This window comes from Prinia subflava, chromosome 6 (assembly GCF_021018805.1).
Source record: "Prinia subflava isolate CZ2003 ecotype Zambia chromosome 6, Cam_Psub_1.2, whole genome shotgun sequence".
NCBI lineage: Eukaryota > Metazoa > Chordata > Aves > Passeriformes > Cisticolidae > Prinia > Prinia subflava.
In genome coordinates this window covers 7,363,995-7,391,836 of record NC_086252.1, presented here as the reverse complement: position 1 = coordinate 7,391,836, position 27,842 = coordinate 7,363,995, and the positions used below count along the sequence as shown (strand labels likewise).

Here is a 27,842-nt window from a genome sequence, read left to right as displayed (position 1 = left end):
TGTTGCAGTGCCTGCTTGCTTGAGGAGCCTCCCCAAGCCTGCCTGGCCAGCTCTGGCACCGTGGTGGCTTTTGGCACGGCCAGCAAGGTCAGGCTGGGCCGGCCCAGTGAGTCCTTGTCTGGAGAGTTTATTGGTGTCTCTGGCAAGACCTCCTCAGCTCCAGCAGGGCCAGGATTGCCAGCTAACAGCAGCTTTTATGGGTGGAGAAAGGGGAAGGGGCAGGGGATCAGGGGGGATTTGGGGTGGCTCCGGGGATAACAGGCATCCTCAGGAACCAACCCAGCAGGGGAAGGAGGGACCTCCTCTGGTCCTGACCCATCACTCGATGCCCTCCTTGGAACTTTCTAGCTCAGGGGAGAGGCTCTGAAATGACAGACAGGCTCCTGAGGAGGGGGAGTAGGGGACTGACAGGTAACCAGGTCAGGGTTACAACCAAGGTGTTGTTCCAGGGTACAACCAAGAGGAACTGGGAATAGGGGTACAAGGAACAAACCATTTAACATAGTAAACTCACATGAAATAAATGAACAAGACCACACCCCAACAGCCAACCCTTCTGGGATTCCATGGGAAGAGAAAGGAGCCTTTGCTCGAGTGTGCAGGAAAAACAGACACTGGGAAATGGGTGGGTGGTTGCGGACACAAAATTGGCTTTATTGCATGATTTAGTGTACTTTTATTATAATCTCTACACAGGTAAATGGGTCAGAAAACCAGCAAAGGGCAACGTGGGTGGCTACTGAACGATGCCTTGGTCTGCACTGCTGAGGTTCCCTGTGAGGATTCCTTCACAGGGTCAGGCATGGAAGGACTTGAGTCATGGCTGGAACCAGACAAGCAAGAGATGGGGCTGGGGGGAAGGCTGAACCCTCATGCCAGAAGGGTGGGTGCAAACCCTTTGGGTGATCTTGGTGGAGCTCCCTTCTTCCAGCCTGGAGCTGCCATCCCAGCACAGCCACGAGCTGGATCCAGGGAAGCCGCAGTGTCTGGGAGTTTCTGCGACAGCAGAGGTTTGCACTCACCCTTTTGAGCTTCAGGCCAGAAGGATTTAATTTTAAATTAAGAAACTGGTTTTGTTTCCAGCTGGGAAGCCCAGACAATGGACTTAGAATACTCTCTGGGATGACCACAGGACCAATTCCTAGGCAGCTAGCAGCCTCTAGTACTACCAAAGCCAAACAAATGTGTTACTTGCATGAGAATTCACCCTACTGCTCATAATTAAAGTGGTTTTAGCTCAGATGCACAGGAATTACCTAAAATGATCCAGCCTGGGTGGCCATGGAGGGGAAAGTGTCAGCATTGGTCTGACATCCCTGCTCCAGCTGCAAGTGATCCTCCCCACTTTGCCCACTGGGGAGGGAAGGAGGGAGGAAAGTGGGGGCTGTACAGGACAGGGACTGAGCAAAAAACCTCTCCCAAAGTGACCTGCAAGAGAAAGCAACCCTCTGCCCATCTCTGGTCATGGATTTGGGGCCACTAGTGATCCATTGGGCTTTGTGGATGTGGAGAGTTGAGTATTGGAAGAAAACAAACAACTTGGGGGAGCTGGGGCAGGGTGACACCAGGGGCCCAGGGCTGCTGTGGCCCCCAAAGGTCATCACAGCCCCTCCAAAGGTTGGGACAGTCCTAAGAGGCTCTACAATGCCATCATCAGGGATAGGGGATATGCTTGTCCACCAAGGGCATCTTGGCAGGGGCTGGCCCCTCTGTGGAGCACCTACACTCTGCTTGCTGGAGTTCTGTATCTTGCATGGAGTGGAGATATCTTCAAGAGCTGGAAAAGCAAACCAATCCCAAACAAGCCCTCCAGCCTTTCCTCCTACTTTTCTTGCCACTGCTTCCCTCAGGCCTCGCCTCCCTCCCATCCCCAGATGGTCACAGCTGCTTCAGAAGCCTCAGCAGGTGTTTGCACAGCTTGGGGCAAAGAGCAAGTGCTCGCTGGGAAGGGACCAGCACTGCTCTCATCCTGCTTTGCTGCTCAGAGAAGGGAAGCAAAGCTCCATGGGACATGGCAGGGGATTTGGATCACCATTGGGATGTGAATCCCAGCACTGGGATGCCTGGGTCCCTCTCCCACATGGGGCATCCCAAGGGCATTCCACACTCACTGTCAGCTCCTGTCCCTGCTCACCAGCAGCCTGGGAGAGAGCAGGGGCAGGCACTGAGAGCTTTTGCCAAGCGAGGGCTGTGTCCCTGTGCTGAATGTGACACTGACATCCAGCTCCCTCCCAGGAGGTCGCTCCTGCTCTGCACCTCTCTGGTGCCCTTGGCTGAGCCAGTACCAAAGAGCTGCCCCAGTCCAAGGTCTCATTCCAGCATCCTCTCATGAGAGCCCCTGGCCACGTCTGCATCCCAGTGCTTTGCTCCTCTTCCATCAACTCCCAGCGAGGCCTCCTGCCCACGGCCTCTGGCTTCCTTTCTGTCCAGGGTTTCAGGGAGAGAGGGGCTCAGGAGAAGGAGGAGAAAGTATTGCAGGGAAGGCTGTGAGAGGCTTGGCTTTGCTGAGGTCTTGTATCTTCAGCGAGATGCGGTAGCAGGAAGGTCCCCTCTCCTCAGGACAGGTGGGTCATCACAGGCTTCTGCAAGAAAAAGAAGGAGAAACCTCAGCCCACCACCGTGTCCAGGCCACCCTGAGCCAACCCAGCCTGCTCCTTATCCCTTCCAGCTGCCACTGCACGGAGTGAGTCCCTGCCCCACCCCATGGACCGTGCAGGCACCGGGAGCTCAAAGATGTTCATCTTTTCTGGGGCTCGTGACATCCTGGACCTCGGTGGGTGGTGCCCAGCTGTTCCTGCCCTCCCCAGACAGCACAGGGGGGCTGAGGGCTCCATCAGCTCCAGGAGAAAGTGGGCAAGGGCAGGCCCCAGGGGAAGGCAGGCCCGCAGCCCTCCCGCGGGCCGGGTCCGTACCGCGAAGAGCCGCTCCACCCTCCGGTTCTTCCCGTTGGGGTTCCTCTGCGTCAGCGAGCCGCGGTACACGGAGTTGCGGTCAAAGGAGTCATCAAAACCTGTGGAGGGGGAGGAGGGATGGGCAGCAGGTCCTCACCCACCTCACCAGAGGCTTCAGCGACCTGCCAAGTCACTTGGGATTTAATAATCCCGTGCTGGCTGCAGGTTTGGATGCATCCCGGCACTTCTCTCCATGGGAGGGTGATGGGAAGCACTTTGGTAACAAGGAGACAGAGCTGCTGCTGCTCAGCTTTCCTGAGCTGGGTCAGCCTGGCTGCAGTCCCCTGCCAGGGCCTCTGCTCTGGAAAGCTCCGTGGTACCACAAAACCCCAGCCTGGGAGAAGCCCTCACTGCCCCAGCCTGTGAGACTCTCTTGACCTGTTAATCCATCCCCTCTCCTCTGCCACCAACTTCCACGAGCTGCACCTTTTCAGGCCCAGCTTTGCAAGCCACTGGCCTGCCAGGCAGGCAGTCAGGAGACCAAATCACCCCCTGGCCCACCCAGGCATGGGGGATTAGGTTTGCCTGGTGACGTCTGTCCCCACTGCAAATCCCTCTATTTCCTCACAGGCTGACGTGTCCCACGGGCTGCCTTTATCTGCATGCCCTTTGCAGGAAGGAGAGCAGATGACTCCTCCTCAGGATGAGGACAAGGGACCTTTCCACCTACCAGGCCCAGCCTGGGGAAAAGCACTCTTAATTGTCTGTGTGAATGGGGGAAATGCTGTTCCACCTCTGCATTAAATGATCTTTCCCCCCTTCCCTCCCTTCGTCTTCCATTATCTGGAAGGAGAGGCACTCCTTTTGCCTCTCAGCTTGTGAGGAGAGATAAGAGAGAAATAGAAAAGCAATTTCCTAATGGGTCTCACTGATATTGGTCAGGATGAAACATTTCCAGTGATTGTGCCCCTGCCACAAAAGCTGCTGTGCCAAGTTTCAGATCACCATCTACTTTGAAGCTCTCCCCTGTTCTGTTTGTCCATAGCTGGGCCCTGGAGGGCTTCTTGCCCCCCAGCAGAGACCAGTGGCTGAGTCAGGTGGGCAGCAGGGTCAAGATTCACAGAGCCATGGAATGGTTTGGGTTGAAAGGAACTTGAAATCCCCTCTTGTTCCACCCGTCTGCCATGGGCAGGGACACCTTCTGCTACATCAGGTTGCTCCAAGCCCCATCCAACCTGGCCTGAAACACTTCCAGGGCTGGGGCACACCATCCAGGGAAGGACACCTTCCCCAAGATGGGCAAACAAGGGAGAAATTGCTGTGAGAAGAGAGGATGGGCTTAGGTGAGGCTTTGAGGCCTAAGAGCCCAGGGATGCCACAGACAAAGGAATGGAACAAAGGAAGACAAAGGAACCCTGGACTCTGGGGTGGCTGCAGAGAAGTCCTGGTTCTTGGAGGGCTCAGCCACCTCAGCCTGATCTCTGCTGTCCCATCACTGTCCCCAGTCCTGCCAGCTGCTGCCTTCTTTCCCAGTTATCTGCCACAGGTTTCCCCTGTGGCTGTCCTACCAGCAGGCTGTGAGCACAGGGAAGGGGACTCCACTGCAGACACACAGATGGATGCAGAGAGAGAGAAGGATCAGCATCCCCCAAAGCCCAGCCCAGCCACCCACAGGCCCCCATCTCCCATGGGCAGGGCTGTGGTCCTTACTGGTGATTTCCAGGGGACTGTTGAACTTCCTCCTGAACCTCTGCAGCCCGGGCATTGCCTGCAAGAGAAGGGGAGCAGACTGCTGTGGGAAGGGATGGGAGGGCAGAGGTCTCCACTGAGGCCACTGCTTTGATGGCAGCTCCCTGGAGACCCTGGTTGTGCCCAGGCTTAGCGCTGTGATTAAACACACACTCACTTTGATGTCATCCAAAGACTCCCCAGGACTGCTGCTGGCAGGACCAGGAGAATGGAGACAGGCAGCCTGTGGACAGAGGAAGGCAGAGGTGTCTCTGGGGGTGCAGGAGGAGACAGTTCAGTCTGCCATGGCAGCAAGGGGAGTGCTGGGAATGGCTCAGCCCTTCCCAGCACCCAGGGGCAGCACTCCAGCTCAGGGGAGCACGTACATCACAGCCACCACCCTCCAGGCTCACCTGCACACTCGACTTCTTCTTTGCCTTTTCCACAGACTTCACTGTCAGCCCCGCAGCAGACAGAGCTGCAATCCGAGATTCAATATCCGATATCTTTAGAAGGAGGAGAAAAGACACACAGATGGTGGTTGGAGGATCCGCCAGTGGCTTTGTTTGTCATCACTGGCTGGGAAAAGCCCCTGTCAGAGTCAGGCCCTCACCTCGCTCTCTGCCTGCTGCACCTGGGCGGCCGCCGAGGCCACTTTGTCCTCCAGCTCCGACAGCTCCGAGTCGGTAGTGCCGCTGTGCTGAGCCCCCTCCTCAAGCTCCTTCAGGGTCTTCTCAAGCTGGTAGGTCTTTCCAGCAGTCAGGTACACCTGAAATACAGCAAAAGGAAAAAAAAATGCATTGAAGAATTAACCTTCCTGGTTCTCCTGGTTCTCCTCTTCCTGGTTCTCCTCTCCTGGTGTGACCGCAGCCCCAGGCGCTGCAGATCCTGCCAGCCTTTTTTGACTGCCTTCTCGCCTTGCAGCACAGACAGTACCAGTCAGCTCTGGCACGGCTTTTCATCTCATTTTCTCACTTCCCTGGGCTTTTTGAGAGCAATTACCAACAGTGTGAAGTGGTAGGAGACTCAGTGGGAACACAGAAACCACCAAAACTCCGTGACCTGCTCGAGAAGCAGCAGCACTTTGTGCCGTGTGCTCAGAGGGAGAGCAGGTACCTGCAAACCAGCTCAGGCTGCTGTGTCCTGTGAGGGCAGAGCTGGGAAGGAGACAGACTGACTTTCCAAGCCTGCTCAGTCTGTTTTCAGGGTGTCTGTGTTGCTGGGAGCAGGGTCAGCCTGCACCATCCTCCCTTTGCTGCCTAGAGAAGAAGAGTAAAAGGATCTATCCCAATAAAACCTCTGGTTTTACTGCCACTTGTCTCCTCCCAGGTTACTACGGGGACACAGGTCCAAGCAAGGCAGCTCAGGAAACACATCAGTGTGCAATCACATCAGATAATCAGATGTGGCCACTGTTCAGCTGGCTGATCCCAAAATCTCAGTACTGCTACTGCATTTGCTGCTCCTCCAGCCCTCTCAGCTTTTTCTGGGCTGGGCATTGTGGAAAATTGCCTGGCAGGAGCCCTCTGCATGCACTGAACTACAGTTCACCCACCCAAAACACAGAACCACACTCCTAGAAGTCCCCCCCATGCCAGTGCAAATCCTAAGGCCACCCAACCTGAGTCACAGGGATTTGTTGGCCCATCAGACTCTCCCAGTGCCCTCCAAGGTGGGTGGCATGCCTTGGAGAGGAGAACGGTGGCCAGCCAGCTGTGACTCAGCCAGGATCCCTGAGGGAGTGGCAGGATGACACACATCTCCCAGGGCCATTGTCTACCCACCCCTGTCCCAAGCTGACAGCAGCAGCAGCAGCACTAAGCCCAAAGTTCACATCCTTCCCAGCCCTAGCCCCTCTCTTGAGAGAGGGGGAATCCCAAAACCTTCATGCATCCAACCCTCTTCTCCTGGCATGCTGTATTTGGCCAGAAGGCATCCAGGTGTTGCAGATCCCTGCTTTTATTTATAAGCTTTCCCCAGTGAGAGATGAGCCACAGAGTGTGTCCTAAAACCCTGCTCCCCACTGTAGCACATTCCCTACAGCAAAACCCAGACAGAGGTCCAGCTCTTCTTTGAACTGTTTCTTTGGAAATGTGGATGCAAACCATTTCTACAGGGAGTCAGTTCCTATGGGTTTATAGTGGCTAAAGGAGCTGTCAGTGCTCTGGGGTCACACAAACCTTGCACACACATGCTCTAGCTGTGAACTTGTCACCTGCACGAGCCCACCAGCCCCAGGCACAAGCAGCCTTAGTGAAGGGGTGGGTCATGTTCATAAACCCCTTGATGAAACACAGTGCTGGGGTTGATATTTCATGGGGTTGAAACCTAGAACTTGGGGCCTGATATTTCTGGGTCTGACAGATTTTAGCCTGCCAGCAGCTGCCAACTTTTTTCCCAAGGGAAAATTTCTCAAGAAAGCTTCTTCTCAAAACAATCTTGGCAAACAACTATCCTTTCTCAAAACAATCTTTCTCCAGGTGGTGTTTTGCCTTTCTACTTCTCAGAAAAGTAATTTTAGCTGTTTCTCTAGTTTAACCAGTGGGATTAGAGAGGTGTCATTCCTATTCACCAATCATGTCAAGTCTGTATGGGAACACCTTATAAAAAGTAGTAAGAATTAGACAATAAAGCTTTTTCTATGCTCTTTGCCTTCTGAAATATTTGGAGTCTCTCATCTTTCTTTCGTGTCCTACAACGACACCGGGGTGGAAGTGAAGGGAATGGCACACAAGTTTTGCTGGAGCAGGGACTGCTGAAGTCCAGCAAAGTGATGTTACAGCAAGGTGGGGGCCACACTCATCACCCAGAGGACCAGGAACCAAGGACAGGAAAGCCACGAGACAGAGCATCTGCTTTTGCTGTTGCACCATCCTCTATGACCAGAGTTTTCAATCCCCCTGCTGACCATCCTTTCTGTGCTGACCTACCCGCTAACAAGAAATTTTGGGGGATTATTCCTTTTGTGTTCCCACCCCTCCCCGCTGCCCAAAAGCTCTGGGGAGCCTTACATTTTCCTCAAGCCCCGGTACACTTCGGCCACCTCTTTCCCATCTGCCAGGCCTGGAAGCTGCCCCGCGGGGAGGGCACAGCCCTGGCTCTCTCCATGCAAGGACTCCCACACCGCTTCCTCCGTGGCGTTTATGGCTCTCAGCACTTTGGCCGTGATCTCACTCAGAGCCTGAGCCGACGACCTCTGCCAGAGCCCAAGCGCAGGGTGGGAGGAAAAATATGGATGTTATTTTAACGTGGTGTATAAAACAACACAAGGCAGGGGTGAGAGGGGCACCAGACCTCCAGGAGCTGTGGAAAGAGGGAGGAGTGGTAATTAACAGGCTTACGCTGCTCCTGAAGGGCTCTCCATGGGATGGATGCATGGCTACGGCAGAGCTTTGATCTCAGCTGTGACAAAAGAAGTCACCATAAAAGGCTTGGAAAAGAGGTTATGGAGGGACGTTTCCACTCCCTGGAAGCACCTGAGGGCCACTCGGCTAGGCAGCAGTTAAGATCTAATTGCAGCATATTGCTTTACACCTCAGCGGGCCTGAGCGGGGATGCAAACAGCTCCTTGAGTTTTGTGGCAAAAGAATAAAAACAACCCGACCCCATAAAATAATTGTATTGCCACACCGACAGAACTTGGGGCTAATGTCCTCTCTTCCCAGCCCAAGGAGCACTGATGGCAATAATGCCCCTAAGTGCTGCCCTTGGCTTGATGAGGTGCTAAACACAGGTAAAAATGGGCCCAAGAAACTCATCATCTCTCTCCCAGCTGATAGTTCCCTAGAAACCAAGGAGATGGGGGTGACATATGTGCTGGTTGTGTTTACAGCTGTATGTATTTCCAGGACAAGCTGTCCTGCAGAGAACCAGCTAACTCAGTCCAGATAATATTTTTATCACTTTATGGTGCCTTCATGGTACAGCAGAGTATTTTCACATTTTCCATTAGGTTTGTGTGCTTCCATCACAGTGCTCCCCCATTTAGAAGGTTTCCTCTTGACTGGAGGAACCTCATATCAAAAATCCCTCAGAATCACACAAAATCCAAACCTGGGTCTGTTGTAGGTGTAAGGAAAGTTGCTGTTAAACATCATCCGTGCAGACAAGCCTTTAACCATGGCTGGTCCAGCTACTGCAGACATTTCTATCTCAATATTCCTCCCTGCTTCATAGCAGGGCTTGGGGGCAAAGCAAGCAGCAAATCTGGAGGATCCGGGCTTCATTTCATATGAAACCAGAATCTTACACTGATACCACACACACAGTTCAGGGTTTGAGCCTCTGTGTGCTGCAGTTCAGCAGCTCACACAAACTAAGCCACCTTGGCTCCGTGAGTTACCACTTATCTGCACTTAATTAGAAATGGTTATTAAGATGATGCAGATTGTTTAGAAGTTAAGTCTGGCTGCAGCAATCATCTGAAAGCAGCTTTCAGGAGAAAGGAGGCCGCGAAGGATGCTGTGGGTAAGGATGCACTGCTGCTCCAGTGGCAGTGAGAGCACAGCAAATGGTACCCAAACCCACAAGGTTTTGTGTTATGAGGAACAAATGCACATTAAAGGGAGGCTTTGTGACACCATGAAAGTCACCACAGCCTCGGATGAGTGGAGCTTTGCAGGAGGGGAGAGGGGCAGCGTGGTGCCTGCTTCCTTCCTTGGCCAGCAGTGGAGGTGCTGGAGCAAATCTACACATCCCCCTTCCACAGCCAAAGCAGGAGGGAGGGGATGAACAAAGCAGCCCTCAGAGACCCAGCAGGGAATGCTGACCTCTCCATCTGTGCTAATGGATCATCCTGGAGCCTCTGCACAACTGGGGACACACTGCAGAGGTCATGTCACCTGTCCTCCTCTCCCTGAGCCCTGTGCCCACAGGTCACCTACCACTGATAGGGACAGGAGTCAGCACAGAGCTGGATGAACATCTAGCAGAGTGGAAGTGGGATCAGGGATTTTCGGGACTCAGGAGCACTGACAGGTGTGGAAAAGACATTTCAGGCTGTAGCAGGTGCCTGACAAAGGCTGCTAGTACTAAATCATCACTGAGCTCTTCTCCCACCCCAGGACTCTTCTCCAAAGTGACTTCCAGATCCTGGGACAACTCCTCTAAGTAGATGTGGAGGTTGTGTACCTCTCCATGACAGGCAGGAGCCTGCAAGAACTCTCAGAGGCTTTACTTTTGACTCTTGGGTGAGACTGGGAAGGCCTACAAGGAGAAATGTCCGGATCTAACACCCTGGGGCTTCCCTATCCCTTGACATCGTTAAAGCAGACACATACACAGCCCTGGTGGAGGCGCAGGACAGAAGAAGAGTCACTTTTTCATGGTGTAAAACCATAAACCACTGAGAGCAGAAGGAGTCATGGATGCAGCCTGGAATGGTGTGGGTGGTGGGGCACAGATTACCTTTCGAACATCCCTGGCCACGTCATCACTGGAGGAACTCATCTCTGCTTTCTTCACTCTCTTCTCTTCTTCACGCTCCTCCTCGTCAGAAGAGACCTCTTTGTCGCTGATGTTGCTGGCTAACTCCTCCAGCTTCCTCTTCAACTCCTCCTCCTCGGCATCGGCGTCAGTGTGGGACCCTGGGGCTGGAGACTGGAGGAGCAGAAGGAGGGAGTGAAGTGAGAGCCTCCTGTGATGGACAACAGTGCATGCCCAGGCCCAGACACACTCACCAAACAGAGGAGCTCAAGGAGTGTGACCACAGAGGGACTTTCAAGCCACCCCAGGGGACTGCAGAGCCCAACGAGCTGCGCTCCAGCTCCTCACTGAGGAACACAAACCCTTGACCTGAAGAACCTCCATTCCCATTTTCCCCACACACAGAACTTGCTTGGTTTTCTCTGTGGAAAATTGTCTTTCCCCCACCCTTAAAAAGATGGGCATGGGGGATCTGGGGCCAAAACCCACCACATTTGTGTTAGGAACCATGGCATGGCTGGTGGCTCTGAAGGCAGAAATCACAGCAACCCAGAAACAAGGTCCACCAGGGAGAGGGAAGCAGCCATGGGAACTGCCAATCTCTGAGGTAACTTTTGGAACCTCTGGGTAATCTCATTTTGGATGAGAAACCACACAGCAAATTTCCCTGCAGGATAGACGGTACATTGCCACCCACCCAAGTTGTTAGGTGCAATTCATGGCAGCTGGAGAAGAATCCTATTAAACTCCCAGGCACTGTAAGAGAGCTCCAGAAGTTCCTGAACTTGCTGACCCCTGCATCAAGATGGGAATACAATTACCTGCGTCATACCTGGTGGGGTTTTGTCTGAGCTGTTTTTAACAGCCTCCAACAATGGCACCTGCAGCAGGCAATCTCTTTCCCAGGCAACCTATTCCAGGCCTCTGCTATCCTTTCTGCTTTGCTTTGTAGCTGACCTCAGCCTGTCCCACCTACTGCCTGTGCTCTGATTTGCCCTGGATATGGGAATAAATTGTGGGAACCTGACACTGTGAAAACCTCTTACGGCCTTGATAAGGATTACTGATGGGAACCCTGAATGATTAAAATTGTGGCAATCCCCCACTGCAAGTTTTAGAAAGAAAAAAGGAGAAATTGCATTGTTTCATCCATGCCTGGGGGCCTTGCCTGTAATTACCACCATCCATTCTACTGAGCCATCAGCTGCCAGAGTGGTGATGGGCTTGCATGAAGGAAGAGTCTAAAACTAGAAACCCAAAAATCAATGTTAAGCGGTCTAAGTATTCACAGATTCTACATTGTTGCTCAGCTTTAACTCAATTTAGCTGTTTTCTTCCAAGTTTGATGGCATGGTAAGATGAGGGCAGCTCAGAGGAGATACAGAAATGCTTCTTGACTCAGCTCTCACAGTCACAACAACCAGATGCCTTCCTCATAGGCACTAATTGAGTGTCCCACGATGTCAAATGAGCTGTCACAGCTCTGCAGATACAGACACCACCTAACAAAGCTCCTGAAATTAGCACTTTGGGAAGTATCAGCCTGAACCCAAATTTTCCTTGTGCAGAGGGGGCAAGGAAGGCACTGGTTTGCACAGGGTCTAAATGGGTTAAATTTCCTGCTGTTTCCATGCTGCCATGCAAAGTTTTCCAAGGCACCCCATCACCTGGAACTGGAGAACAGCATCTAAGGCCAGAACAGAGCAGTGAGCTCAAAGAGCCCAGCCCATTGTGGCTCTTAGGGACAGGGTTTAGTGAAGGACTCGGCAGTGGCAGGGGAATGGTTGGACTCAGCGATCTTAGAGGTCTCTTCCAACCTGAACATTTCTATGATTTTGTCCATCCCTGCAATGCTGGCTGCTTCAGAGAAGCCTCTCCAGTGGCCAGGGGAAGGGAGCAGCACAGCCCCCACTCCATCCCTGCAGGATTCCTGCCCGGTTACCTCGTCAGAGCGCGTCAGGATTTTTTCCTCCAAGCGGTTCAGCACGCGTTCGATTGCGGACATGCGAGTGTTGAGCTCATGGATCTACAGGAAAGGGGAGAGAGAGGGAGAGAGGGGAAAGGAGGAGAGAACAGGCCAGCCACCACTGCCAGGACAGTGAGGAAACAGTGCAACCAGCAGAGGAAAGCAAGCAGCAGGACACTGCTGCCGTGGGCACAGATAAAAGACATTAAAAAATAATTTCTTTGAAGTAATGTCTTAAAAATGCCAGTAAGCTCCAGGAGGTGCAGAGCAACCTCAGATCTGGAAAATTCCAAGCAACGGTGAGCCCCCAGCACAAGACAATTGCCACCAAAGCACCTGGAGCTTTGATGCAGTAATGCAAAACCCCATCACCAAAAAAAGCACCAGCCTGCAGTAAAGCCACCCATCTCACCCTCGCTCCCATGCTGCCCCAAATTCAAGTCAACATCCGTTTTCACTTCCTGCTAATGTTTTCCAAGCTGTAACCATGCCATCACATGCCAATGCAGTGGTGGAGAGGAAGAGGGCAAGAATTCCCCATGAAAAAAAATCCAGGTAGAAAACCCAAACCTGAAAGTTTTCCCCATTAGTTTGAAATTTTCTGACTTCTCTGTGCATTGATTTACTCAGATGCTTGCCCCTCTCTTCTCCCTCACTCTTCTGACTAAAGATGGGGCATGGAGAGAAGGGCAGAGAAATTAAAGACAGACAAAATCCTGAAAATCAAAGAGAACTTCCTTTCTGTGCTCAAGAACCAAGACAAACCTTTGTGGTGAGGGTGAGTTTGGTTTAGACATTAGGAAGAAATTCTTCCCTGTGAGGGTGGGGAGGCCCTGGCACAGGCTGCCCAGAGAAGCTGTGGCTGTCCCATCCCTGGAAATGTCCAAGGCCAGACTGGACAGGGCTTGGAACAACCTGGAACAGTGGAAGGTGTTCCTGCACATGGCAAGGGGGTGGAAAGAGATATTTTTCAGATCCACTTAAACCAAAACATCTTTATGATCTATGATGACTGAAAACATTAAAGGAAGCTTTTTTTTTTACTCTTTAGAAACTGAAGGTTTTCTCTCTTTGAAAAAATAACAAGTCTCTCTTCTTTGATCCAGGCAAATAAAACATAAATGATGATAAATATTGCCTGTTTTATGACACCACCAGTGCATCACTGCTGTTCTGAGTGGCTTCTGCCCATTCAAAAAGGGGCAAGTAAGCAAAGGTGGTAACAAAGGGATGTGAAGGGCGGGCTTTGTTTCTGTAACAATTTCCATCCTCTCACTTAGTTTCTGTGCTTGCCAGCATTTGATTAATTAGACCCTCACAACAGCTAGGGATGCTTGCATGTGCTTAAGGGAAGATGAATATAAAAACCTGGCACTGTGGAAGGCAGAGCTGTCATTACCACCCCAAACTGAAAGCATCTCCAAGCCAGCATTAAACCCACTGGCACCAAGCACTTCAGTCCATTGCTAAGTGGTTTTTCAGTTTTGTTTAAGGCCTCAGTCTTGCATCAAGAAGCCTCTGATGGCCCATCAGCCTCAGAGATGGTGACAAACCAGGAGTCACCACTGCCCTATCTCCATAAGAAGAGGCTGGGAGAGATCAGAGCCTGAAGCACAGGCTGCTGTTGATACTGATGGAAAATCTACCAGGATAGGAGCTGAAAAGCTTCATCCTCCTTCCCAGTCAGGGCTGGCTTTATTGCAGGGTGGGCATTCCATTAGGGCACGTCTCCATCAGGGACTGGGTCACCCTGCACCTCTCTCAGTGTGACAAAGGCTGGCAACCCTGCTCTGAATGAAAACATTTAAGGGGAATAAACTTAAAGCACAGCCCGTAATATCAGGTAGGGGACACTACCCCTTGCTGCTGAGGAGGAAGGACAGGTTATCCTACCCAAACCTCTAACAAGAGCTTTATGTAAAGAAGAGGAGCCAGACAGCATCCAAGCTTTGGGAATCCAGAACCACTGGACTCCCTTGAGGTACAGCAGGATGACTTCTGGGGAGAAACCTGATAAATTGGAGCTATTCCTTGTGGCTTGGTCCTGTTCCTACCTGACTTTTAAAAACCTAAAGGCAAAGACCCACACAGTTACCAATTCAGGACTTCTTTTCGTGTCTCATCAAGTTTAGGTGCTTTTTAAAGTGGAGTTTTTCTTTATTTAAGTTTTGCTCTTGAACCTTCAGCTCCTGGAGTCACAGGACTAGGGAGCAGCCCCTGATTCAGTTACTGCAGAAGTTAAGTTTCTTGTTTTTGGGACTGAACACTGTATCCTCTTCAGAGCTAAAGCAAAAGTGGTTTTCAAATAACCATATTTTGACAGATTTGCCCCTAAGGTAGTTTTTAGGAGAAGAGAGTTTTCGTCTGTGTGGTCAAAAAGCTGAGTTCTCCACCTCTCAAAATCTTCAACGGGATTCCTGCCAGGACAACACTGCGTGTGAAGCCAGGCTATGGGATACAACACAGGGTTAACAACCATGATCCTGCACCCTGCACCGGCACAGGGCTGGGTGAGGAGCAGGCTGGGTGGGAGGATGGTTGCTGGCTGTAAACACATCAGCAGCACAAAGGGCAGGGAGGATGGGGAGCTGTTTAAGCTAATGAGCAACGCTGCCACAAGAGCAAATGGGGGTAAAGTGGGAGAGAGAAGATGCCTCCTCACCATTAGGGTGACAAGGCTCCACACCAGCCTTCCTCCAGGCGTGAGGGAGCCTGATGTGGGAGGTTGCCCAGCTCCTGGAGGAAGTGGTGGGAGGCGTTGGTAGGAATTTGGCCCCATTTCCTCACTGCCAAGCATGGTGCACATTTCGTGCCTAACACAGCGTGGCCTCATTAAGGACACCCAATCCAGGGTTCTCCCATTTACTGCTGGCTGAGGGAGGAATGGCATTCACTAATTAAAACCTGTGCCCACAGAAGTAAATGGCAAAGTGAAGCTTTCTCTACCCAGGCATATGAATTGTGGTGTCACGGGATGGTTGTGGTCAGAGATCTCACACTGATTACCCAAAGAAGGGCCCAGGACATGCAAAATTACCAGCTGTGAGACTGGAAACTGATTCTGCCCTTGTATCTGTAGCCAAACTTCACCCTGCATTTTGCTGCTCATGAGATCTGAGGAACTCAGATCAGCTTTACCATCCTCACCACCCACCAGCGGCAAAGGCAGCACCAGGAACAGCAGGTCCTTGCTTGACAATTAAAACACAAGCTTAGACCCTGTTTGACACCTTTCCTTAGGCTGTTCCCCCATTACCATCACTCAGGAGAGGTACTGACAGGTCATCCCGACCCAGTCCTACCGAGGCAGGAACACACTGCAAAGGAGGAGAGGGATCTTGGTGCTTATTAAACACCCATCTCCATCTGGTTATTAAACACGGACACATTCAGTTTAAGAAATCCTTTCCAGAGACACAAGAACCCATAGGTAACTCCAATTAATAAGGACGAGCTGGAAAAGGAGCGGCAACAGAGGCAGGTTTGCTGTTGTGATGGCAGCATGGGCAGAGAGAGGCACCAACCAGTGCCTGGTTTTCTTTTTTCTGTGGCTGAAAAGAGCACCCCAGTTGGCTGCTCCTCTGAACCACCCTGCCCCTCAGAGGCAGCAAGAGGGACGTGGCAGGGGCTGTTGGATACCTGGTTTGAGGAGTGGCTGTCGTTCTCCTGGGAGGAGGCTCTGTTCCGGCGTTTCACGTGGTGGGGTGGGAAGGCCGGGAGCTGGGCTCCCTTCGCGTCCTCGTCCGAGGTGTCCATGTCCGCCGAGTACCGGGCGCGGGGCGGCTCGTTCCAGGGGATGCCTTGGGGGAGGCAAAGGTACAAGGCATTCACACCCCTGACTTCCTTCCAGGACATTGGCCCCGTCCTTAAGACAAGCAAATAATGAGGCATTTCCCCAGATCAGAATTCCTACCCTTTGGCAGGAGGCGCTTCCGCAAGCCAGACCGAGTGTGAGGGTGGAGCAGGCTGCAGCCCCACACGGCACCAAGCACAGCAGGGCCCACACAGGGCACAAGGAGCATCCTCCCTGCTGTCACGCCCTGAACAGCCAGGCCCCTCACCACTAACCACCACTGCCTTCCCAATTTTGTGGAAGCCCGGGTTTGGATGCTGCCCTTTGTGCACTGCCCAGGTGCTGGAAGATGTTTAGGCTCAGGCTAGAGTGGTACCAGCCTAAGACAGAGCATTTCAAAAGAGTGGAAAGTCTCCTGTGTAAAGGAGAATTTCAAATGAGACAAAGACAATGTGAGAAAACAGAATTAACATGCCAGAGGACCTTGCTGCTGTGATGCTCCAGCAGGACTTGGAATGGGAATTTAAACAGCCATGTTAAAATCTATCCAGCATTCCCAAATGTCCTGAAAATACAGCCAGGCCACTGGAGACACAGGACATAGTCTACATTTGCATATGCCCAAGCCAATATTCAATCCTCCTGGCTCTGCCATCACTGCAGGGAAAACAGAGGTTGTAAAAGGCAAATTCTGCCTCTTAGAGGGAATTTATGGACTCACAAACCCACAGATCATTTAGTCTACCCATGCACCCTGCCCAGCTACAAGGATGCCACTTAGCAACCTCCAGATCTTGCCTCCAGTTCTAGACCAAGTCCCCTAAAAACTCAAAGCTTTCTGCAGCCACAACATCCTTTATTATGGAGTTGAACTCCTCTGCCTGCAGCAGGAAACACATCCCATTTTTTCTAGCAGTATCTATTTGATTGTGTCTGATTTTTACCCTGGAAATCACCAGTAGGGATGAAAGGGATGGACATCTTAGGAACAACCAGTTTGGCTTTGCTGGGAACAAGACCAGCCCTTTCACAACCAAATAACATCGGCAAGATTCTTTCCTAAGAAAAATCCCTTTTGCAGAGGGATAAATTGTGTTGACCCTCAAAGAGGCTTTGAGATTGTTCAGAAAAAACCACAAAGATGTTTTCACTTTGGCCCAACCCTTGCAGCTGCTTGTCCCAAGAGGATACAAGAGGAAGGACAAAAGGACACCTACCAGGCTTTGGGTTTCTTTCCAGGCTCCTCCTGCGTGCGTTGACGGTGAGCCGAACCTCTGTGCTGAAGTGCTGCTCCGGAGCGCTCACCCCCGGCTCCTGCAGCACGTGGTGGAACACCAGGTCTGCATCCGTGATCCTGGACTCCTGGGAGCCATCTTCAGCTGAGTTGGGGAAATCTGGGAAGGACTGAGAGTTGAGGATGCCGCTGAGCAGCTGCCCATGGTCATTCCACTTGGATGACCCCCACCTGTAGTGCTGCCTCCAGCTCAGGGGTCACCAAAGTAAGAACAATGTGAAGCTGTGGCTGCCCCTGGATCCCTGGAAGTATCCAAGACCAGCTTGGGCATGGCTTGGAGCAACCTGGGATAGTGGAAGGAGCTGGAATGAGATGATCTTTACAGTGCCTCCAACCCAGCCTGTCCTCTGATTCTACAGCTCCTTGTCTCTCTTGACCTTCATTAAGAACTCCTCTCTTCATTCTTCAATACCTGCATGGATTGACCTTTTATAATGCCAATTATATTTATATAAAATATAGAAGTTCCTAATCATCCCTTTTAAAGGCTTTGCTTGGCTGCTGAACTCCGAGCAATACTTCCTGTCACTGCCAGGGGGCACTGGTAATTTTTACAAGCACGGAGTTCCTTCAGCCAGGCTGCAAAACCCTCTGATCCTTTAAAACACCATCCCCTTCTACTTACTGAAACAGCCAACACCTCAAATAATCTGTAATCCATAAATCCAATTTGACAGAGGCCAGCCCTCACACTGAGTTCTGTTGCAAAAGGAGGGGGGAAATACAAACAAAAAGAGGGATCTAATTATTTCCCCCAAATTCTAATATTTTTGTGTGGAATTGTGTAGATTTATTTCAGTTGTTGTTACAGATCTCAGCACATTCTATTTCAACCCAAGAACAGAGTTTCATCAGAGTATTATTAAAAAAAAGGAGCTGTTTAATAATTTAAAAGAGCAATTTCACCAGGAAAACCAAACAAGAGAGGCCCAAAAAGCTGGACCTGAAGCCTCCCAGGCTGGAAGACCCAGGGTTTTGGGTCTTTTTTTTTTGCCACACCCAGGGTCGCCCCATCCATGTTCCTCTTCAGAGCTGGAAGGTTGGGTTGGTTGGCCCCTGGCCCTTGGTGGGATCACAGGGCACAGCTCACTGCACTGTCTGGATCTGTCTGAGTCTTGTTCCTGGCCAGAAGCTCTGGATACTAAGGCACATCTTGTCTCCTATTTAGAAGTAACCAGCATCCCTGCAGTTTTTGTCCTCCCAGTGTTCATCCCTCTGACTGGCCCTCACTCACACTGGCTCTGTGGGATTCATCTCAACCTCACAAAGGTCGTGTGCCTCAAGGAGCTGCTGGCCAGCTGCGCCCCAGTGCCAGCACATGGCAAACCCAGCCCCAAACTGGATGGGAACATGGCAGAAAAAACTGATTTCACTTAATCCCTTGAGCACCGAACCCACTGGAAGCCAGGGTGTGTCCCATAGCCTTGGGACAGCACAAGAAAACAATTGTCTGCAGAGAGCAAGGAAATCTGCAGGGATACAGCCAGAGAAGCTCTTGCTGTCTCATCTTGGCACTCCTCCTCTCCCAGATCAGATGTCCTGCTCCTGACTTGGCCTGAGGCAAAGGACTTCAACTGGAAGACGAGATCCAAAGCAGCGATGGGGATCAGGGATCGGCACCACTGCCTCCCAACACCAGCTGAAGGAGCTCTGAGGCTGAAGGAGCAGTGGTAGCGAGTAAGGAGGAGGAGGAAGAAAGGAAAGGAACCCCCCAGGAGTCTCCCAGTACCTGGAAAGCATCCGGGCTGCTGGCTGCCGGAGAGAGCTGCACAGACTGGCGGCGAGACTGAGCAGAGTAATCCGAGTCCAGTTCGAAATCAAAGGGATGCACAGACAGCAGCCGCTTTGTCTTGCACATCTTTGGCACAGAAAGTGCAAGAAATGAAAACCCAGAGTAAGACACAGTTGGCCTTGAGGAAAGGGGGAGGGAGGATCTTCCTCTCCTTAGTTTGCCTGAGTTTGCTCTGCTTTTTGAAGAGAGAATTTGCTACCCTTCTTGAAGAGAGCCAGGTACAACGTGTGCTTGTGCTGAAGGTAAGGAAAAGTGGGTTCTTGATTTCCACAGCCTCTGGCTCAGGACTGCTGCTATAAGCAGAGTGAGGATGTCTCTCCTGGTTTATAAAAGCACTCTGGGAAAGCTGAGCCAGGTTATAGCTCAGGGAGAGATCTAGGAGATGCTTTTGAGCCCTGAAGCATCTCCCCATGCTCAGAGAAAGGATGTTGCAGGCGGATCTCTCTGAGTATTTGGGAGGTTATTAGTAAAAAAGCCCACAGCAGGTGGATTCTCATTATACAGGTAGGAGCTGGGACTTCTATATTAATTGGTCACATCCATGGTGTTAGGAGTGGGTGTTTTTCCCAGAGCACCAGTATTTGTGATGTTACTGACGTGGTTGTTTTTCCACAAACTGGGAGAGGAGCCTAATCTCAGAGAAGAAAAACAGAGGGAAAGGTCCAGTTTTGAAAGTGGCACAGAAAGCCACCACCACTGCCACCACCACCATCACCCAAGGCAGGCTAAGGGACACAGAGGGAGGCAGTGGCAGCTCCAGAACCAAACACTTACTCTGCTGAAGCGCTCTGCCTCAGCTCCACGAAGGACATTGTCTTCCTCATCGCTGTCATCCCCGGCGTCACAGCCCAGCTGGCACTCTCCTGGAGGGGACACAGGCAGCAGGTAAGTCCCCACCCTGCTGACCACGCTTCTTATATGGGGTGAAAAGGCCCAGACTAGAAGTACCTCCCTGATTTTTTTTTTTCTGCAGGCACCCACTTTTAGTACTTGATCTTGCAAAAGCTTGGCTGGCCTCTAGTTGCTTCCCCTGTGCACCACCACAGATGTGGAAGTGAAGGAGCAGCACCAGCACCACAGAGAGCACCCCGAGGTCCACCAGGGTGACTCCAGGGCTTGAAGGCTCAGGAACTATTCCTGATTCCCACCAGCCATTCCTCATTCCCATTAGCCAGCTCCTCTGTTTATCAATGACTCACTGCTTTGAGATAACAAGTGCTTGCAAACTTCAGAAGTCTGGCATGCAACTAAAAGTCGCGTTGTATCCAAATCTACCCTTGGAGACCCCTAGATGTACCACAGTGCAGGAGCTGAGCACTACAGCCCATCTCCACTGCAGTGCAGGAATGTTTTCCCTGGTCTGACCACTCCAAATCTCTCCACAAGTGCCCACAGCTGGGGGGGTGTGAAGACAAAAAGACTTTGGAAACCTTGCTTGAACTGCAAGCCCCCTATTGCAATCCCCTTTTTTACTTACTGTTAATGTCTGGCAGGCTATAAACTCTGTCATGAAGACCTAAAGAAAGAGAAAAATGGTGGGGAAAATGAATAATTACATTTTCTTCCTGTTCCTGGAGGAGAGAGCAAGCCTCAGAGCCGTGGCTAACTGGAATTCCCATTCTCTAGCCATCACAAGAAACGATTATTTAAAAGGCTCTTTAGAGAGAACAAAACAGCTGCTTGGAGATGGGACCTGACTTACAAAAGTCAAAGAGCTGCTTGCCACTGCTTCCCCAGGCTGATGCAACAAGCCTGGGAGCTGCAGGGGAAGGCACAGCCAACTGCAGATGGCTGGAGATACATCCCAGGAGGAGAGTCTTGCTTGCTCAAGGGTCAAGCCAATTCACTGGTGTTAATGAAGTAATAAACAATAAAATCATTTCCCTTTGAAAAAGGCATCAGAATCTCAATTTAAAGCAGCCCAAGGCGCTGTTACCCTCACGCTTGGTTGAGTTTTTGTGTGCTCTTGATGCATTTTCGGTCCAAACAATGCATGGATTGTCTCTCAGTCCATTAATTTTTTTTTCTGCTATTTCTGCCATGAGTGGCCTGGCTAAAAGAGTGATTGGAGCAGTTGAATCAGGTCATGTCAATGGTATGTGTGCAAACTTTTCTGTGGCTCCTCAAGATGGGAATTAACTCCACACTAGCTTCCAAAGGAAATAGGCCAAGGAGTAGGAGCTCTATGAATGACAGCTAGGAGCTAGTTAGCAAACAACTAACTTATATTAACATCATCATATATTTATGCACTCTTGGACCAAAATCAGAAATATGGAAGGTCCATGAAGCTCTGAAGAAAACAATTATGGTGACAGGTAGCTCATGAATTTTGGCCACAGTTTTATCAGTGCCAGGGGATAATCAGGTTGGTTGTAAAAATCATCAGGTCTTGGGGCAAAAATGAGGGCTGGTTTTATCCTGAAGGTTAACCTAGGGTTAATTCCACAAGCTCTGTGATGAAAAGTCCAAAAATAAAGAAAAACAAAAGAGCTGCAAATTTACATACTTACAAACTGCAGGACATGGCATTTGAAACTAAACATGAGGTATTAGGGAAATTTTTTTCATTGAAAGGGTGGTCAAAGAAATGGTGGAACCACAGTCCTTGGAAGTGTTCAAAAAACACATGGATCTGGCACCTGTGGTTTAGTGATGGTAGTACTGGGTTGGATTGGATTATCTAGAGGTATTTTCCAACTCTAATGATCTTACATTCTCCAGTCTGTGGTAAAAACTTTAAGTCTTAACAGTAGAAAAGCCATCAAGAACATGTGCTCTGTGTCTGAATGGACAACCCTGGACCTCTGCTTCCTCCCTGAGATGTTTTGAGCAGCCTTGGTGCCCCACAACACTCGGAGCAGCACCAGCACGGCTGCTCCTCCCTTGGTGCACCCCAAGGTGGTGCAGCACAGATTCCCCACGTGCAGCAGTGGCCATTCCTCACCCAGAAAGGCAGAGTTGAGCCCCTGGCCTGGCTGCAGCCTGCCATAGAGGGACTGCAGCACTTTGGCACTTCCAAACCTCTTGAAGCGGGACCGCACGTGTTCGTAGTACCACTCCAGGGAGCCGATCTTCACGATCCTGCCCAAAGAGAGGAGGCACACCCTCGTGAGCAGACCCTCACCCAAAAAACCTGAACCCTAACAAAAACACAGCATGCTTTCCTCTAAAAGGATGATGAGTTTGGGCAAGTCTTGTTGAGCCTTGTCCCCAAGGCTCACCTTGTCCCTCAGCCTCCCTGAGTGGTGTTCCCAGGGGCTGATGAATTCTCTGTGTTGGTGACATGGACAATGGGGTTGAGTGTTCCCTCAGTTCAGTGACACACCAAGCTGTGTGGTGCTGTCACATGCTGCAGGGAAGGAATGACACCCAGAGGGAGACCTTGGCAGCCTTGAGCAAATATACAGGCTGGGTGGAGAACGGATTTGGAACAGCTCTGGGGAGGAGGACTTGGGGGTGCTGGAGGGTGAGAATGTTGACAAGAGCCAGAAATGTGAACTGGCACCCCAAAACCCCCTTGTGAGCTGGGCTGATCCCACAGCATGGGCAGCAGGGGAGTGGGGGACTCTGCCCCTCTGCCCCACTCAGGTGAGACCCCACCTGCAGAGCTGCCTCCAGTCCTGAGCCCCCCCAAAAAAGGATGTGGAGCTGCTGGAATGAGACCAGAGGAGGCCACAAAGGTGTTCTGAGGACTGGAACCCCTCTGGTCTGGGAGAGCTGGAGGTCTTCACCTGGAGAAGAGAAAGCTCTGGGGAGACCTTAGAGCCCCTTCCTGTGCCTAAAGGGGCTCCAGGAGAGCTTTAGAGGATCTGGACACAAGGACTTGGAGTGACAGGACCAGGGGGGATGGCTTCCCACTGCCAGAGGGAAGGGTTAGATGGGATACAAGGAAGGAATTCTTCCCTGTGAGCTTGGTGAGGCCCTGGCACAGGTTTCCCAGAGCAGTTGTGGCTGCCCCATCCCTGGAAATGTCCAAGGCCAGGCTGGATGGGGCTTGGAGCCATCTGGGCTAGTGGAAGGGCAGGGGGGTGGCAGGAGATGGGCTTTAAGGTGCCTTCCAGCCCAAAGCATCCTGTGATTGCCTGCGGAGCAGTACCTGGAGAGGCGGCAGGGGTCGCAGACCCAGCCCTGCTCCTTCTTGTTGTAGCGGCTGCAGTTCTTGCAGGTGTAGAAGTGGCAGTCCAGGCACTGCCGTTTGCTGTTCAGCAGGAACTTGAAGGGCTGCAGGCAGTGCACGCAGTGAGTTTCATTGAGGTGGGACTGACTCGTCAGGAACTCTCTCTTGCTGCTCTCCTGGTCGATCTTGCATTTCAGCTCCCTGTAGAAAACACCCCCAAAAGCAGGAACTTGAGTTTGTTATTATCTCACTGCAAACCCTCACATGGCAGAGCCCATCATGCCACAATCATTTCAGGAACGATTTTCCAGGGAACATTATAAGTCTGCAGCTTGTGGAAACAGCTGTAGGGCAAATCTAATAAATAACATATCACGAGTTAAATAAGCTAGCAACAAAGTGGGCTCCAGATTCAGGATGGGTAACTGGAGTATAATATAGATTTAATGTAATATTAGAATCACCCAATATTCTGAGTTGGACAGGACCCACAAGGATCATTAAAAAAAAAAATCATTGTGCCAAAACCTGTCCTGTTTGTTTCACAGGGTGTTGATCATTAACGCCAGGAATCTCGGGAGAGCAGCTCTTCTCAAAATCTGTGGCTGTATCCCAACCTGACACAATCTTCAAGCATGGAGTCCTGCAGGGAATTAAACTCTTTCTGGAATTCTTAGTTTTAAAAAGGGGAAAAAAAGAGAGAAGAAAAGAAATCTGGGATTAAAAATTATTAAAAGAGCTTTTAATATAGTTCTCCAGTGCTAAAAATTCAGCAGAGAATTTTATTAAGTTAATTCAGCAGAGAATTTTATTAAGTTATGTGCAACAAGGTTCTGGCTGTTCAGAGGACGCAGCAGGAGGAGATGCTTGTGACAATCCCGTGCAAGGGAAGCGCTTTCCAAGAGCACCTTCACCTGGCAGTGGATCCCCACAGGCTTCCTTCCCTATCCAGACCTGGCTGCCAGAGCAGGTCCCCATGGAAAACAGTGTCTGCATGAGGCTGAGGCCCCAGCACCAGCTGGGGACAGCTGAGATGCCTGCCAAGCTGGTGGGGGCCCCTGCACTGCCCAAAATCTCTGTTTGCTGCCCGTGCCACGCACCACCTCAGGTATGTTTGCCTTTGGGGCCATGGCCCAGAGGAAAATGTTTGACTTGTAGGGAAGGGCCTAGAAAGCTGTTTTCTCTCTAGACAGGGTTAGGAAGCTGTGTTTTCCAGAGCAGAAGTCAGCTTGGGGTAAAAGCCTCAAGCAATCAGGTCTGGAGGCTGCTTCAGCATCACAGAGTGGACCACGAGGCACTGGTGCTGCTCCCAGTGCCGGACTGACGCCGGGGCAACCACAACAGGAGCCTGGCTGGCCCTGGGAGCAGTGGTGTGACTGGCAGGGGGAAGGACAGGCATGTCCATCAAGATAATCTCTCTTTAATCAGTTTGCACATTAGGGCTCAGCTCTTGATTTTTCTCCCGAGGAAGAATTTTCCAGCCAGTTGGCTGCCAGCACACTGCAAGACACATTTTTTGATGTCACTCCTCTGTTTGTGGTCACACAGGAGTGACACCAACTTGCATTTACATTTGGGAGACGTGAAAACCAGTACAAAGACAGAAAACTGGGCACCTGGTTTGTGTAATCAGCCATTCACCATCCTAGCAGTGATTTGGACAAACCAATGCAAATGTCCCAGCAGTAAATTTAAGTGACTTCTGAAAAGAAACCCTCAAATAGAAAACCTTTGGGTGGGACTCAGCATTCCTTTTCCACTCCCGTGCTAAGGCTGCTGCCAGCAGGATCCAATCTTTTTTACTGGAACTGCTTTTTCAGGTTCCCAGAGACCGGTTGGATCCCTCACCCACTAGACCTGCCAAAGGAAGGAAGAGTCTCAGCCAAACCAGTTTAAAACCCGCAGGAACCACACACCTCTTGTCTCCTCTTGCTGGCAGGAGCACCAGCCAGCCCCTTCCCTGCTCTGCTCAGGGACAATAAATAAATCTGTGGCGTTGGGATGCCAGCAGGGTTGGACCTACGGAGCTCCAGAAGAGACGCAGGGAGCCATCCCCCAAAAATGGGGTTGTGGGCATGGATGTTTCAGGAAAGAATCAGGGAGAGACCCCTCAAAATGGCCATTATTTGATTTTTTGGGGCAAAGCATTGCCCTCACATGCCTGTGCAGCTTGTGGCCAGCTGAAGCCTTTGTCCCTTGTTGGTGAATAGCTTCTGCCAAAAACAAAATACAGAGAAGCAGCAAAAAGGAAAGAAAAAGACCAAGCTGGGGAGGGGGTGGACAGGACATTTCTTCAAGGCTGGCAGGTTGAGACATGCCCGGTGAATAGAAAAGTAAATGAACAGAAAAGTAAATGGGGCTGGTCAGAGCACAGAGTGAATGGCAGCAGGGTCTCCCATAATGTCACATCATGTCCCAGCTTGTTATGGCAGAAAATTCTCCTGTAGCTCCATGTCCAGCACTCAGGAATGTGGCATACCTCCCCAGACTGGTGGTGTGGTCTGTCACAGAAATTATTCAGAAAGTACAGAAATTTCTGCAGTTCAGAATGCTTAATGGTGACCCTCTGCAGGGCACGATTAAAGAAGAAAATAAAAACAAGAAACCAGGGGAAATGATCCTTAGGAGGATAGCAGCTGGGTAGGAGCATCCTGAGACCTTCCCCCATCCTGCATCTCCCAGAGCATGGCACTCAATTTGGGAGCTTCCTGGGCATCAGAGAGGACCCAGATAAGCCAGTCTGGCGCCAAGGTCGAGTAAGGAAGGAATTCACCTCGCCCAGTTCTTTGCTGCAGGGCACAGCAATGTGGGTCTCCACCTCCTCCCTCCAGGCTGAGCTCAGATGCATCACAAGGGAGACATGCACCCTTTGCAGGGCGATAATTCTTTTAAATAGCCCTGTCTGATCTCCTTCCTGCTCTTCAGAGCTACCAGCAGAGGAAGGCAGTAGATGATGATACTGAATTATCTCTGCCTCCCACGAAGGCTGGCTTTTCTTAGGCAAGAAAAAGTAATCAGGAGGATGAAAAATACACGACTGAGAGCTTCTTGTAGCCAATGGTGTAAATAGAGAGGGTCCCACGATTTAAAGGTTTTGGGGGATGCAGATATGCCAAACCAAGGATGGCTATCACTCCTCACCTCACCTTTTGGATCTGATAAAGGAACTAATGAGCTCCTGGTCTCCAGGCGTTATCGTGGTATCAGCACCAGCCCTGACTGACAAAATTCACAGCTAGGAGGGTCTGAGGGCTCAGTGGGAGTGCAGCGCTGCCCAGACCCAGTCTGAGAGCACGGACCACTCCTCTGGAATAATGAGAACTTGTCCAGCCCCTGAAGAGGGGCACTGCAGCTTCTTGAAATATATTAAGACATTATTAAGTTCAGCATCTGATGTAGTTCATGAACAAAACCAGAATTCCTGTGATTTCTCAAGCTCAAAATTTAATCTGATCTGACAGAACATTTTTTAAACGGCACTTTTGTCCAACACCCTGTTTATAAGGACTTAGAAGTTCATAGAATTTGCTGCTCCAGTGAATTTCGATCTTTCCCCAATCTGTGGGCCCCTAGAACCTTCCCAGGACAGTGCAGCACCCTGTATTGCATATTTAAGGCTACCAAAATAGATTTACTAATAGCAGTGGGTTCACTACTCCCCTCAGTTATTTTTTCAGGATTCTTCCTGATCTGAGGACTCCCGTGACCCACTGAACAACTCCTGCCCTCAACACACGAGACTCATCACATGAAGCAAAACCAAGGGAGCCAAATCCCATCCTGAAGTCTCCCCTTGAGAACCCCACCAGACTCAAGCCTGACAGAGGCATTTCCTGGTATTTGTCCCCATAAAGTGCGGCGGTGTCACCGATCCGCATCGCTGCCGATGGCACGGCGCCAGTTTGCGCCTTTGCTGCCCGAATGTGTCACCTTGCCGCTGATAACGTAATCTATTCACCGTGTTTGCCTTTCACAGCCCGGTCTCCTCGCCCACAGCCTCAGCAGGTTGTTTTATCCCCACAGCCCACGGGGACCTGAGGTTCTGCCTCGCTTGCCCCCAGCTCAGGGACGGGAGAGCAGATACTCACTCCAGCCGTTCCTCCTCTTTTTTCCGCAGATCAAAGTCCCGCTGAACGACTTCCCAAACATGCTTGGCCTCTTCATCGGTGAGCTTGGAGAGGTCCAGCTTCCTGCCCATCTCGTCGCGGCGAGAGCTGAAGCCGATCCCGTTACTCGCTCCCCCGAGCTGTCTCGCACCCTGGGACGCTGGCTGACCACGGGGGAAGAGCTCAGCCCCACCTCCGCGGCTGCCCATATAAGCGGGCAGGGGCAGAGCTGCGGGCAGGCCAGCCGGCTCCTGGCAGCACCGCAGCCGCTCTGCCGGGCGAGCCTGCCCGCGGAGCCGAGCAGGGCTGGCACGGTGCCTATCGGCTGCGGGGACTCCTCGCCGCCCGGGAGGGCGGCCCTGCCTTCCCCCGGGGTCCTGCCCGCAGCTGCAGCCGCTCCAGACCTCGCCCGCCCGGCTGGGGCTACGGGAGATGTTTACTCGCTGCCTGCTTGATGCGGGCTGTGCGAATGAAAGGGAGCCTTCAAACGCCTCCCCGGGGAAGGCAAGGCCACGGGCTTTGGGAGGGAGCTGAGCATCCCCGGGAGGAGCCGTGCCTGCACGCCCGGGAGGACCGGCTCCAGCGCGGTGGCTCCTGCCCCGCCGGGATGCTCTGCTCCCCAGCCCGCTCTTCTGTGTCTGAGCTCATTACTCAAATTTTGCCCCCACCAGCAGTTTGTGAGGAAAACTTCAGCGCATCTGGCTTTTCCCCCCACCCCCAGCAGAGGC

General features: G+C 51.5%; 1 protein-coding gene across 4 annotated transcripts; it reads right to left on the bottom strand.

The window, feature by feature from the left end:
* Positions 1-630: 630 nt before the first annotated feature.
* MLPH (melanophilin) lies at positions 631-27,842 on the bottom strand. 4 transcript variants are annotated; one of them, XM_063400033.1, is made up of 16 exons: positions 27,097-27,842; positions 22,988-23,209; positions 21,836-21,972; positions 20,366-20,404; positions 19,663-19,751; positions 18,826-18,954; positions 17,020-17,206; positions 15,649-15,809; positions 11,986-12,069; positions 10,026-10,217; positions 5,233-5,388; positions 5,033-5,125; positions 4,798-4,863; positions 4,602-4,659; positions 2,913-3,010; positions 631-2,582 (listed from the first exon to the last, which is right to left on the bottom strand). In XM_063400033.1, the coding sequence occupies exons 1-16, from the start codon at positions 27,321-27,323 to the stop codon at positions 2,556-2,558; spliced, it is 1,965 nt and encodes a 654-aa protein (XP_063256103.1). In that variant the 5' UTR covers positions 27,324-27,842; the 3' UTR covers positions 631-2,555. The 4 variants fall into 4 exon arrangements, with proteins under 4 accessions (XP_063256103.1, XP_063256104.1, XP_063256105.1 ...); XM_063400034.1 differs by lacking the exon at positions 11,986-12,069 and having other exon boundaries at positions 27,097-27,814; XM_063400035.1 differs by lacking the exon at positions 18,826-18,954 and having other exon boundaries at positions 27,097-27,806.